Genomic DNA, 12,555 nt, shown 5'->3' with positions numbered 1-12,555 from the left:
TATTAATACCGAGGGATTGTTTTGGTTAGTTTGTTTTTAGAACAGGCGCCTGGCAGCCTTGATGAAGACGTGGATTTGCAGCGCACTGGGAGCTCGTTTTTTTTTTTTCTTTTCACGCTCTATCGCTGGTGGTTTAAAAGGCCAAGCTTGGTTCCTCTTCTGTCACACCGATATTTTTGTTATACTTTAGAAAAACCCGCTTTTGGCTCAGAGCGAAGCTTGGCGAGGGCAACAAAATAAACCACGCGGGGTAAGCAGCACAAAAACACCAAATAGTGGACTGAAAAAAGCATGCGCTTTTTGTTTTCTTTTTTTTTTTTTTCACTTCGTTTGTTCGGGTTTCATAAATTTGTACTTTTTATTATTATTGTTAATGCTACAATGGTAAATGCAGGCAAGGCAATCAAGAGCCAGCAGGCGACATTTGAGGAGACTAAAAGAAAGACTAACTGGGGTTGCGCTTTGTAGACTGGCACGCTGCATTCAGAGGACAAACAGGTGTTTCCAGACAGAAAGACATCGTTGCGGCGACCCACTAACACGCAGACACATTCAGCAGGGCTGAAGAGCAGCAGCACGCGCCGGTTCGACCGCCGAAACACTCCCATTCGCAGCGGAACCAAAACAACACCAACAACACCGTCGGCGGCCACGACACACGCCGAGTTTACATTCCGGTCCTCGCCGACATCGCCGGGGATCATACAGCAGCAGCAGAAACTGGAGTCAGTCGGGGCAGCGCTCCTGCCGTCGCTGACGCGGCGGGCGACGGTGACAGAAGAGAAGAACCGGCAGGCCGGGACGGTGCGGCGACGCACCAAGGAGCTGGCGCTGGCAGACGCAAGCGTGACGCGCAGCAACACTCGGAAGAAGCGGGCGAGCGAGATCATCGAGGAGCCGGTGGCCCGCAACATGTACGAGATCCCAAATGACAACGAAAACGACGGACAGTATGCAATGGAGTTCTGGCTCAATGCGCTGGTGGCAAAGCCGCATACAAACTTCTTCGGGTACGAGTCGTCGATTGGGCCCATCTGCATCTCAATCAGCACGCGCGAGTCGCACGAGTGCTATAAGGCGCTGGTGCGTACGCCGTTCAAGTTCGGGGTGGTGTTTGTGCCAACAATGGTCATTGACGAGCCGATCTTCGGCACCGACTTGGACCGGCTCTCGAGCCCCACTCCGCAGAAGATATTGCTGTACCATGCGCTGCGGATTTACTTCCAGCAGGCCGACGAGGAGCGGCGTGGGTATCTGGTCACAGCGCTACGCAACCGCCGGCTCACCACCGAGAACGCCAGCCGCGCCGATGCTGCAGCCCTCAAATCAGCAGACGCATGGAGCCAGACGGCGCCCGCCCGGCAGGCCATCAAGTCGGCGGGTGCTAAGCGGTCGACGGAGCTGAGGCGCGAAGAAATCAGCAGCTTCATGGACAGTCTGTTTACCAGCGACAGCCCGACGCTCAATGCGCCGGTGCGCGAGCGGCGGGCAGCCATTGGCGCTACGGACGCAGGCGACGACCCGGTGCTGAAGGCACAAATAGACGTGTTCCTGGCCAACGAGCGGTATGCGCGGGATCTGGCCGTGGCCACCGAGAGCCTGACCGAGCTGCGCGACGAGCACCTGAAGCCGCTGCTGCGTAGCCTGGAGCCCAAGCTGTACCGCCGCCGGCTGCGCATTGACTTTGTAGTGGAGGGAGCGCAGGATCACGTGCAGCTCTCCGGCACAGCGGCTCCGCACCGGCGGTTCCTGCGGACACTGGAGCGAGCCAGCGCGCGCATGCGCGGCGACGCTGACGCAGCACATGCAGGTGACTCGGGCGACGGCTCAGCTAAGCACGGCACAACGAAGAGCAAGGCGCGGCGGCAGAAGACCAAGGCGGAGCTGGAGGCGAAGCGACGCAATGTGATCATGGAGCTGATCAGCACCGAGCGCAGCTACGTGGCCAAGCTGCGGGCGCTAATTGACATCTACGCAGTGCCGCTGCGGTCAGCAGCGCGGTCAGCCAACAATGCGCTGATTCCAGCATACGACGCACACGTGATCTTTGGCAATATTGAGCGCGTATACGAGGTCAACGAGCGGTTCCTGGGCGACCTGGAGGCATGGCACCGCGGCGAGATGGATCCAAAGGAAACCATTGGGTCGCTGTGCCGTGACCACTTTGTGGACTTCCACGTGTATAAGCGGTATATCAACGGCTACCACCACGCACTCGAGTGCTCGCGCGCGCTGGAGGCCAAGAGCCCACTGTATGCTGGCTTTCTGCAGAAGGCGCGCGAGCGCGAGGAGTGCCGCAAGCTGGGGATCAGCGATTTGCTGATCATGCCTGTCCAGCGCATTCCGCGGTACACGCTGCTGCTGACCGACCTGCTCAAGGCCGTGGCTGAGGACGACCCCGACTTCCAGCGCATCCAGATGGCGCTCGAGCGCATCAACGAGATCGGCCAGCTGGCTGACAACCAGATCGCCGAGAGTGTTACTGAGCTGCACCGCATTCAGACCACCGTCGACGGCTGCCCGCCCAACCTCATCAGCGCATCGCGTGAATTCATCGGTGCCGTCGATGCGTCGGAGCTTGATCTGACCACTGGCAAGCCCAGGAAGCCCATGGCGCTGCTGGTGTTCTCTGATCTGCTGATGATGGTCGAGCGGTACTGGCCGCCTAAGGGCCACGGCGACATCCGTGTGACTGGCAAATCCAGCACAGCCTCGTGTCCAGTGCATGGCGCCGCAAAGAAGAGCGCCGAGGCCGCGTCGTGTACGTGCGGCTCTGGTGGCTCGCTGAGCACAGCAACAACTGCCTTCATGGCCAGCGGCTCGGCAGCATCTGGTGCGACAAAATGGGGCCGGTTCGCTGGATGGATCGATATCAGCAGGATCAGCGTGCTGGAGAAAAGCGTGGTGCCGGGAGCTACAGCCTTCTACGTTCTGCGGTACCCGACCAACGACGACCAGTCGGCCCTGGATCCGCGTGAGGCGCGGCGCACGCGCGTGGGCACAGCCAGCGGCAAGAGCGGCGCCTCTGTGATCTCGCTCGACTCGGCAAGCACGCTGACGTCGTCACCGGGGGCGCGGGGGCGCGGCAAGGCCAGCGAGGATCCGATGCAGGTTGAGTTTGCGCGTATTCTGTATCCCAGCGAGACGACCGAGTCGTATGGCGACGCGGCGTACTGGCACCCACAGTCGCTGCACGAGTTCGAGGTCGACACGCCGCTGACGCGCGATGCCTTTTTCGAGTTCCTCAATACCGCCTGGGACCGCAGCGTCGCGCGCTGCTTCGAGTCTACCGGTGGCCTGAGCCGCCACGGCAGCAGCTCGAGCAGCGTCAAGGGCACTGGCACGGGCCGCCGGACCGTCAGTCTTGGCCACCCGGAGCTGGACCGCGTCGATGTTGGCGGCCAGTCGTGGGCCGTGCGTATCTGGGACTCTGCTGATTACGCGCGGTCGCGCCACGACTGCCCAAACGCGCTGATGGCCGATCTCACTGTGATCTGGGATTACAGCGGCAGCGAGGACTCGACTGTGTACTATCCGTTCCAGGCCTGTCGCGTGGTCGATCTGGGCAACGAGTGGTTTGATATCACCTCCACTGTGCTGCCGCTGGATGCCCACGCCGGCGGGTCAGAGGACACGTATGCTGAGCTCAGCGAGGAGCGCGAGACGGTCAACAGCTGGCCTGCGTTGTGCCGGCTGGTCGAGCAGGCCATCATCATGTACCAGTATGTGCTGCTGGCGTACCCCGAGCACCACCGCGTGCAGCAGTGCTACAACCGCAGCATCCTGGCCTCGCTATTCGACAGGAACGCGCTGGGCAGCTCGTCGGCGGTCAAGAACGAGGCTGTGGCAGCGGCTCCGCGCAAGCTGCTTTCGCGCGCCAAGCACCTGTTCTCCAACAGCCTGCGCAGTTCGTCCAACCATCGCGAGTCTCTTGATACCAGCAATCTGTTTGCGTCAGCCTACGGCACCCAGCAGCCGGTGGATGCTGCCACCCACAGCACCCAGCACGCATCGACCATGTTTGGCAAATACAGAACCAAAGGCAAAGGCGCGTCCATGAGTGGCACGTCCCGCCGCGCAAACACCACTGTGCCCCCCCAGTCGGCGGGTGCGACGCTGCCGCGCCCAGCAACAACCTCCAGCCCGTCGTTAGCAAAATCTGGATCTCTGCAGACCCGCCCGGTGACGCCCAAGAGCAGCACCAAGGGATTCGTGTTCAGCGCTGGAATGGCTGGTCATCTGCGCACGGCATCAGCGGCCACTATCAAAGACACGCTGCCACGGGCGGGCATTTTCGCACGCAGCTCGGCCGACCAGCTCGGCAGTGAGCGGGAGATGGCGATACGCGAGCGGGCGCACACAAGCCGCGAGCCGCGAACACGCACCTCGTCCAATGCGTCGTCGAGCCATTCATCGCCACTGCAGCGCCTGTCGCGCGTGTTCTCGACGCAGTCGACCGGATACGGCAGCTTTACTGGTTCGCTGAGCTCACTGCCGGTCGGCCTCTCTGGCTCGTCTCCCTCACTGGTGAAGCTGAATGAGTCTGCTAGCACAAAGTCTGACGAGATCGTCAAGCGCCGGTCCATGTCGGTTGTGGCACGCGAGGGTTTGAAGCCCGATGACGGATCGTCAGTGTTTTCGCTGAAGCTCGATCTTGCTGGCGACAACTTGGGCATTCCGGATGACCTGAAGCTGGAGTTTGACCAGGCGCTAAGCAATGTTGGCAACGACTCGCCGCCACCAGCAGAGCTGACCGTCGACTTGTCGGGCATCAAGCGCGGTGCGTTGCCTATGCCTAGTGGCTCGGTGAGCGCCAGCCAGTCGTGGGATGTGCGGTCGCCAGACGACGGCAATATGCCAAAATCTGCCCAAATCATCAGCAAAACCTCCTCTGGCGCCTCATCCGCACAGAGCATCAGCAGCAAGTCGCTAGGCCGCCGCCAGGGCATCTACGGCATCACCCTCCCCAACACTGCCAGCACCGCCACCGGGCCGCTGTCGCCGACTCCAATAATGCTGCGTGAGTCCGACATTCTCATTGATATTGCGCGTGAGCTCAGCGAGGACAGCCCGGCTGCCGAAACCGCCGTGCAGCCCGAGAGCCCCTGCTACATTGACGATGCCGATATCGCAAAGCATATGAATGCAATGACCGTGGCCGACTACCGGCCTCTGCCGCCTGTCCCCAGGCAGACCCAGCCGGTCTCGAGGCACCAGACTGTGCAAGCACCCAAGGCGCAGACAGTGCCGGGCATGGTGCGCCGGGTCGAGACCATTGCGGCGCCGCCGGCGTCGGCAGATTACCCGAGGCTGCCGTCGCTACCGCCAAGGATTCGGTCTAGTGCATACATGGGCAGAACGGCACCGGCGGCCGTGGACTCGCCTACTATTCCGAAACACTTTTAGTAACATAGCATCTCCCTTCTCCCTTTGGCTTCCCTTTTCTTCATACACCTAATTTCTCTCGCTTCCACCCTTTTTCATCAGCATCTGCATAGCATGTTTTTTTTTTGCCTTTCAGGATCGACCAAATGGCGCAGCTTTCATACTGTATGGATAAAAGAGGGTCGGTTGATTTTTTTTTCTAAAAAGCCTCTGCAAAATGCTACTTCTGCTGCAAGAAACTCTCAAGACGCCACATCAGGAGGTCGAGGGAGGCAACTCTAAAAACAGTAGTTGCGTCAGAAGCGAAAAATGCTATACTTTACCAGCCTCCCCTGTCTCGCATACAGCGGCGTCAACAACTTGTAATGCACAAGAAAGAACACCCCTTGATTGTTTGGGTTGTTTTGCGAGAACCCGACAGTCCCCGACAGTCCCCAAGCAACCCCTTGTTCACTCATGCTTTATGCCATATATGGCTAAATGAAGTGCATGCTAACCAGCGCAATTGTTGTTTTTTCTTGAAATAGCGAGGAGTTCTTCTACCTACTATTTAGCAAAAAGTACTTTTTTCATTTTGGACCCGTAAACAAAACATTCAAAATAGTTTTCGCCGGTTCGGTGTATCGGAGAGGGTTCTGAGAGATGTATAAATACCTGTTATTTTGGACAAAAAGCAAGATGTCTGATAAGCACATTTCTCGTGTTGCCTTTTTTTTTTTTTTTAGTTTTCATTGGAATGGCTGTTGCACATACTCGCTCGACATTCGTCAGCTACGATCGCCAGTGTACTTGCTCGTTGTGCCGTGGGGGTCTGTCGTGCTGAGAGCCCTCTCTGTTTTATTTATATTCATATTCACATATGTACATAATACCATAGACACTACCATGCACCTTACACGCGCTATCGCTCAAATTGCACGCTTGCGCATGCATATCCTTTTCATCATACACTGCCATCACATATATCTTATCCAATACAATCAATTATCAAACCATAGCACGTTATAATGAGTACTGTCTAGCAACGTCGGCTGTCTGCTAGGCTATGCATGTAGTTCGGATAAATATCTTGCCGCAATAGTTTGCAATCCAACTTGCAAAAATTATGGTAAGCCTCGTCCTATATTTGAGCACGTCCATTGCCATAGAAGCAGTTCTCTGGGTGACAACACTCGATAGGAAGCATGGCCATGTACCGTAAAATAGAAATGATCTTAGTTCACTGATCATTCCAGTTCACTATCACTTTTCCAACTACTTCGGCTCTTAAAATTGTATATTGAAGCTTAGGTGAAGGCACATTCTTTTTAGCTGGCTCTATTTGATGATGGAAATAGTCTTGTTTATATTTCCAAACTATTTGAACAATGCTCAGCATTTATAATCAAGTTTGTTCAGTGACTGGTTCAAGTATTAGATTAGATTGCTATATCAAAAGCTATCAAGGAGGTTATCGACTTGCTCTTCAGTCGGGGGGTCAGGCAGTGTAATGCTGTATTGGATCATAGGGTATGCGTGGTTAACGGTAGTGGCGATAGGCAGAAAGGAATCAGGGGACTTGGGTGATAGGAAGGAGGAAAAGGTTGTGTTGCGAATGGCGAATGCGGGCTGGCAAAGGGCTGCTCGGAGACCCAGCATCTTTTATATGTCTGAGGAAATTCAACCTGGTAAAAATGCGCGTTCTCTTTCCGCAACGCTAAGTATTCAAAAACGACCATGCGTTCAAAAACACATAAAAAACACCGCCAAACTGTTCTGCAGTGTCTTGATATTCGCAAAGACACCCAAGCTACTCTTTATAGCTCTGTAAGAAAGATGAATGTTCAAGCACTAGGCGTGATTTCTCTCTGCATGGGAGAGAAAGGCAAGCGTCCTTTTGGATGACATCGGATTTTCATGGTCGGACTTTACTCACTGCCCATCCTTATGACAAGGGACGATTTACACGGGCTATTGTTTTCCTTCGGGTGCTGCCACAGTTGTACGCTCTGGGATGTTCAAGTTTATGAGCTTGCTGAATGTCTGAAGACAACCGGCCATTTATTTACATGTCTTTAACAACTGTGTTTGTGATTGAAAACAATCACCAGCCACATATATAGCCACCATTTAGCTATCACAAGGCATCTTTAGATGTGAATGCCAGCACTACCTCTCACATATTGCAGGGACAACGCCACCATTCCAGGTCCCTGTACCGTGTTTATCACCGTGTCAGATGATCCAATCAGCAACGCAGGAATAGCGCCAGGACGATCTCTACAGTGCACATCCACCATGGACAAGAACTTGCCACAGCCTTGTCATCTATTGCACATGGGACAGCCACAGTGGCAGGAATTGAGGTGGGGTGCAGAGAGACAGCTGCAGAGTTGGGCCAACGGGTTACCTGCTGTTCCTGCCCTCCTCCTGATTAGGCAGTGACCTTTGGAGACTATTTGCGTACATGGAATTGGCAGTTTGAATGAAGCTGAGCTGTATGTGAATGCGCCAGCCATTCATGAAACATAGTGAGTCAGATTGGCTGTGGTATCAGGAGCTGGACAGAGCCATACTTCAGCCAGTGTCATTCTGCATCAGCTGTAGGCACCCCAAGGTGGTCCACGCCTGAATTTCCGTCGCCTGAAGAGCTATTATCGAAATGGTAGGCGCTTCGGCTAGAATCTGGCACCCACGGCGTGTACAAGAGCATCCGATCTCATCGCGCAATGCTATTGGTAGAAAATGGCGTCATCGTTGAAACACTCCAATTCACTGGTGATGCTCCTGATAGGCATTGGCGAGCGCTGACTAACTCCACACCCTTTCTCACTCTCTTACCACAAATTTACTTAATTCACAGCAAATGGCAAATGACGGGCTGCACATTAGCGAGCTTGCAGGAGGCGATATTCTCAAGCGCATTCTGGCGATAGCATGCCGCAGCTATTTGGCGCAGACGGTCGGGATGGACAACTACATGAAGGCGGTGCAACTGGCAGCTGTGTGCCAGAGCTGGCGGAGGAGTGCGAACCGGCTGCTCTCCCGCATTATCATTGTCCAGAACGTGAATGCCATCCCGAAGAACCAAAGGTCCGCGCCGGCATCAGCCGCAAAGAGCAGATGGGTGTCGAACATTGGCAGCATAGTCGCAGCTGGCATGTCAGATCGCGCTAAAGATATGCGAGTAATAGGCGCTTTTGACACGCAGGGTGCTGTGCTGAATGAAGTCCTTGAGACCCTGGGGTTCAGCGCTGGCCAGTGGGATAATGTGCGGTCGATTACATTTGTCGGGGGCATATTTTCAGTTGGCACTGCCTCGGTTGGCGAGGTAGCACATTCAGCGTGTGCTTACCTTGGAAAGCGGCTGCCTGGACTTGTCGAGGTTGACCACACGCAGCTGGCAGCGGCGAATTCGCTACAAGGGGTGGTTTCCAACATGCTTATTCGGCACTTTCTGCCGCAGCTCCATACGCTTCATATCTGGTACCCGTTTCCGGTAGTTGGGCTAAAGTGCATTCCGCAGAACGTAACCAAGGTACGGATCGACGCTAGTCTCCTTGCGAACCTACCAAAGTTCCCACAAATCCCTGCTCCGCAGCTGCGCCAGATGGAGATATTCGAGCTCGATGGCGAGTTTAGGTGGAGCATGTTTGCGAGTGACCCCACCAACAGCCAAGCGATATTCGAGAACTTGGAGGAGCTCAAACTAGAGTATAGCTATGGCGAGCCCGAATCATTATCTGTCATTCAAGACGAGCTACAAATGGCGTTCCCTAAGCTGCGCAAACTGGTTGTGGAGAACGTGCTGATGTTTTACTCCGACTTCTACACGCTGTTCCACGACTCACCACTCAGGTCGCTAGAGCTCCGCGAGTACCTTGACATGCTGCACGACGTGGATCCGCAGGTTATTGCCCAGGTGGACGAGCTGCACCTGATTATCTGCGACGAAGATCTGAATTTGTCCGATATGAGTTATCAGGACATCACAAAGTTCTTTATGACCAGATCCCCTGTACAGCATGCAGAGCTCCTGCTGGGTGGGTTGCCACTACCCATTCCCGAGGGCATTCTATGGTCAGAGCTACGCCAGCTGACAATCGAAACTGAGTTGATCGATTGGACGGGCTTTGCACGAATGCTGAGCCAGTTGCCTCACTTGTGGTCCATCGAGATCCTGCGGTCCACCATGGTCAGCCCTGACGAAGGACCCGACGTTATTGTGGAGAGCACTGATCCCATCAGCACGAGCCTGCAGACGTTTGCAATTAGCTCGTATGCGCTAGTCCTGAGTGCATCAGATGTAGCGTGGGTGCGGCTGCTGATTGAGCGTGCGCCGGTGCTGATGAAACTCGGCCTTCCTCCAAGCTACATTGAGAGATTTGAGGCGTATGCCGAGGAAGCTGGCAAATGCATTGGCGTTTTTGAAAAGCAGCATTTTGGCACGCTCTATCACTGAGCACATGTACATAATATTTACATATCCTACTGCATACATCCGATTGTTAGTGGTGTACTAGATAGCAGCAAGAATTCCACTGCGAACAATCTGCAAAATAAGTTGGCTTCGTATCTACAAATCGCTTTGTCGTCACTCACACTTGTCACACTGGTTGCCCAGCCTCCTTTGCACTGACTGAGATTTTGCAAGATGATGGCTAAACCCAAGTAGCAAACGGTAAACAATCGCTCATTTGGAAATGAAAGGGTGGGTCTAAAAGCATTGGCCGATTCGGACTGGAGTTTGCAGGCACATTTACCCAACGCTCTTGGCAGCGAAAACAATCCAGAGCGAATAGCCTGGTTCGGAAATGTCGATTGTAAATGAAATTGCGCTCCTCCCCTACCTTGTTGCTGGCTACCCCCTTGAGCTCGAGTCGGCCCCGGTGCGGCGTGCTACTATTTCACTAAGCTCTCGACTTTCTGGATATATGCACTGCCATGGCATATCGCTCCGCGCGCTTGGGTATTCTACAGAGCATTGGCCACATATACCTGTCGTATACCTGTCGTATACCTGGCAAGCGAATCAAACAAGAAGCAGAGAGGCGTCTTCCATTCTAGAACCACCAACCTCCGACAACGCTCCCTGGCGGCGTGTTGGGTTATCCATTCTCAAGTCCGCCCCTATCCATTGTGTGCCCAGCGAGTGTATTCAGTTATCAATTTTCTTTTGGAGATTCCCATGCCCTCGCCACCAGACTTGGCAGCAGCTCTCAGTCCATCAAAATGCAAACAGAACGCCAGCCCAACCATTGATACCGGGCGAATGGGAGTGTATGGTTCTTTTACAACCACTGCTAACGGCGCAAGACCCTAAACCTCCATGCCTCAAAGAGCCTATCCCTTCCACCGAATCGCAGGGCGGTGGACCCAAACACAATTTATAGCTTGCCTCCCGGTCCATCTCAGCAGTGCCATTCCCACCCTCCTTTCTGCTCTCCTTTCTCATCTTTTACTGCAGCCAGGATATCACCAAAAAGCCCAAAAGCATCTGCTCATGGAGATGGATCGGATGCCGCGTCTGTTCCGGATCAGCTACGACGAGGACCATCATGGGCGCGAATGCACGTGCAACCTCTGCCAAGGGCTAATACCTGTTTCTTTCACCACCACGCCAGTCATCTGAACGTCACTACATATTGGCATTCCACCACATCCAACACCCAAAATAGAATGTTCAAATACAGTAAATGTCAATAAAATCCTCACTCAGCTCTTGTCGCTGGGCTTGCGTGCCACGCTCGATGTCGGCGAACTCCGCACACTGGGTACGGCATTGAAGGGGTTGAATGCCTGGGCGGAGTCTCTCTTGCTCGAACTCTGGCGTGCAGCTTCGATAGCAGCGTTTCCGGTCATCTGTGCCATTGCATACCCTCTGGTCAGGATCTGATCGGGGGATTCAAATGCCGGCGGGCTGGTGGCCATCGTCAGCTGCGATCCCTGGGCGCGGCGGGGAGATCCACGGCCGTTGTTGTTGGGCAGGCTGGCTGAGCTGTAGTTGGGCGAGTAGTCAGCGGTATCTTGGAACAGCGGATACTGGGTCAAAATCGGGTAGGCGTCTGCAGTCTTCTCAGTGCGGTAGGGAATCGAACCTTCGATTAGCTCAAGAGTCGCATCCTTCTCAATCGGACGGTTCACAATATCCATAGTCAGCTCAGTGCCGGCCTCCTCGGGTGCCGGTATCAGAGGCCTGATGGATGACTCTGAGCTGTTCTTCCATGTGCGCGACTTGCTCAGCCCAAATGCCAGAGCCAGCTTCGTGCCTAAACCAAGCTCCGGCTTGAAGTTGTCAGAATCGGCACTATTGCCGAGCAGTGGAGCCGCTGACAGTTCGTTGGCCAGATCAACCGTGTCTTTCTCGTACGCCAGACGCTCATAGCGCTTGCGCTTGTACCGGCCATAGATGATCAGAGCAGCAATGATCAGAAGCGCAATGAACACGGCGGCCAGGGAGCCACCGATAACAGCCCACGGTGACTCTTAGCCGGCCGGTACTGCTGGTCGACCTTGCACTCGTATTTGCCGTTGCCGCTGCTGTCAACGATCCACATGTACACCTCGTTTTCATTGCAAGCCTTGGCTGTCCGTAGTTGTCGGATACGGAATGAATGGTAGAGACGATGAAGACGTCATGTCTGCTGATTCTATCGGGCTTTGTGCCACAGAGGTGGGGGTCGGCGAAGCTCGTGTCTGCGACGCACTGGATCTGCGTGTGGGCGCAGAGCTGACCACCGAACCTTCGGTACCCATAGTGGGCTCTATCTGCGAGATGGTGATGAGCCTCTGTGCGGGTTGCTGAGAAGGGCGGGTAAGTGCAGGCTTATCGGGGGGACCAGTGAGCGGTACTTCTTTGGCGTCAGGACTTGCCATAAAACACTAGGTAATTTACAGGATTATGTTTTATACAGGGGATTTGAGGCACACCTACATGGAGAGGAAGACAGGAAGAAGGCAGCACAGATTAGGGCATTTCAGTAGCAGGGACAGGGGGGAAGGTGGCACGGGTAATGGCCATTGTTGCTACGGACGCGGTATGAGCATAATGGCCGAGCTGTTCAATCGCGTGCCGCACCGAAAAATCAGCTTCTCCAGCAAATGCCCACCCATGCCCATGCGACAGCAGCCTTGAGGGCTGGCCAACCTCCCAGGCATTAATATACTGCCGTCACCTACCTGACTGCTGGT

General features: G+C 54.7%; 4 protein-coding genes across 4 annotated transcripts; 3 read left to right on the top strand and 1 right to left on the bottom strand.

Moving 5' to 3' along the window:
• The first annotated feature begins 72 nt into the window (after window positions 1-72).
• Window positions 73-3,362, top strand: DL89DRAFT_168847 (uncharacterized protein). Its single transcript, XM_040883762.1, has 3 exons — window positions 73-384; window positions 469-3,016; window positions 3,091-3,362. The coding sequence occupies exons 1-3, from the start codon at window positions 292-294 to the stop codon at window positions 3,114-3,116; spliced, it is 2,667 nt and encodes an 888-aa protein (XP_040742694.1). The 5' UTR covers window positions 73-291; the 3' UTR covers window positions 3,117-3,362.
• Window positions 3,363-8,230: 4,868 nt separating this feature from the next.
• On the top strand, window positions 8,231-9,826 carry DL89DRAFT_258061 (uncharacterized protein; the record flags this gene model as incomplete). Its single annotated transcript, XM_040885578.1, has 1 exon — window positions 8,231-9,826. The coding sequence occupies one exon, from the start codon at window positions 8,231-8,233 to the stop codon at window positions 9,824-9,826; it is 1,596 nt and encodes a 531-aa protein (XP_040742693.1).
• A 176-nt stretch (window positions 9,827-10,002) lies between these two features.
• Window positions 10,003-11,015, top strand: DL89DRAFT_168771 (uncharacterized protein). The gene has a single exon (XM_040883759.1). It carries the CDS (start codon window positions 10,179-10,181, stop codon window positions 10,755-10,757), a length of 579 nt encoding a protein of 192 aa, XP_040742692.1. The 5' UTR covers window positions 10,003-10,178; the 3' UTR covers window positions 10,758-11,015.
• Window positions 11,016-11,842: 827 nt separating this feature from the next.
• Window positions 11,843-12,402, bottom strand: DL89DRAFT_168773 (uncharacterized protein). Its single transcript, XM_040883760.1, has one exon. It carries the CDS (start codon window positions 12,238-12,240, stop codon window positions 11,935-11,937), a length of 306 nt encoding a protein of 101 aa, XP_040742691.1. The 5' UTR covers window positions 12,241-12,402; the 3' UTR covers window positions 11,843-11,934.
• Between the last annotated feature and the right edge of the window lie 153 nt (window positions 12,403-12,555).

This window comes from Linderina pennispora (genome assembly GCF_002104995.1).
Source record: "Linderina pennispora strain ATCC 12442 chromosome Unknown DL89scaffold_8, whole genome shotgun sequence".
Taxonomy (NCBI): domain Eukaryota; kingdom Fungi; phylum Kickxellomycota; class Kickxellomycetes; order Kickxellales; family Kickxellaceae; genus Linderina; species Linderina pennispora.
Note: the sequence above shows the minus strand (reverse complement) of the source record. Positions and strands in the feature narration are given on the sequence as shown.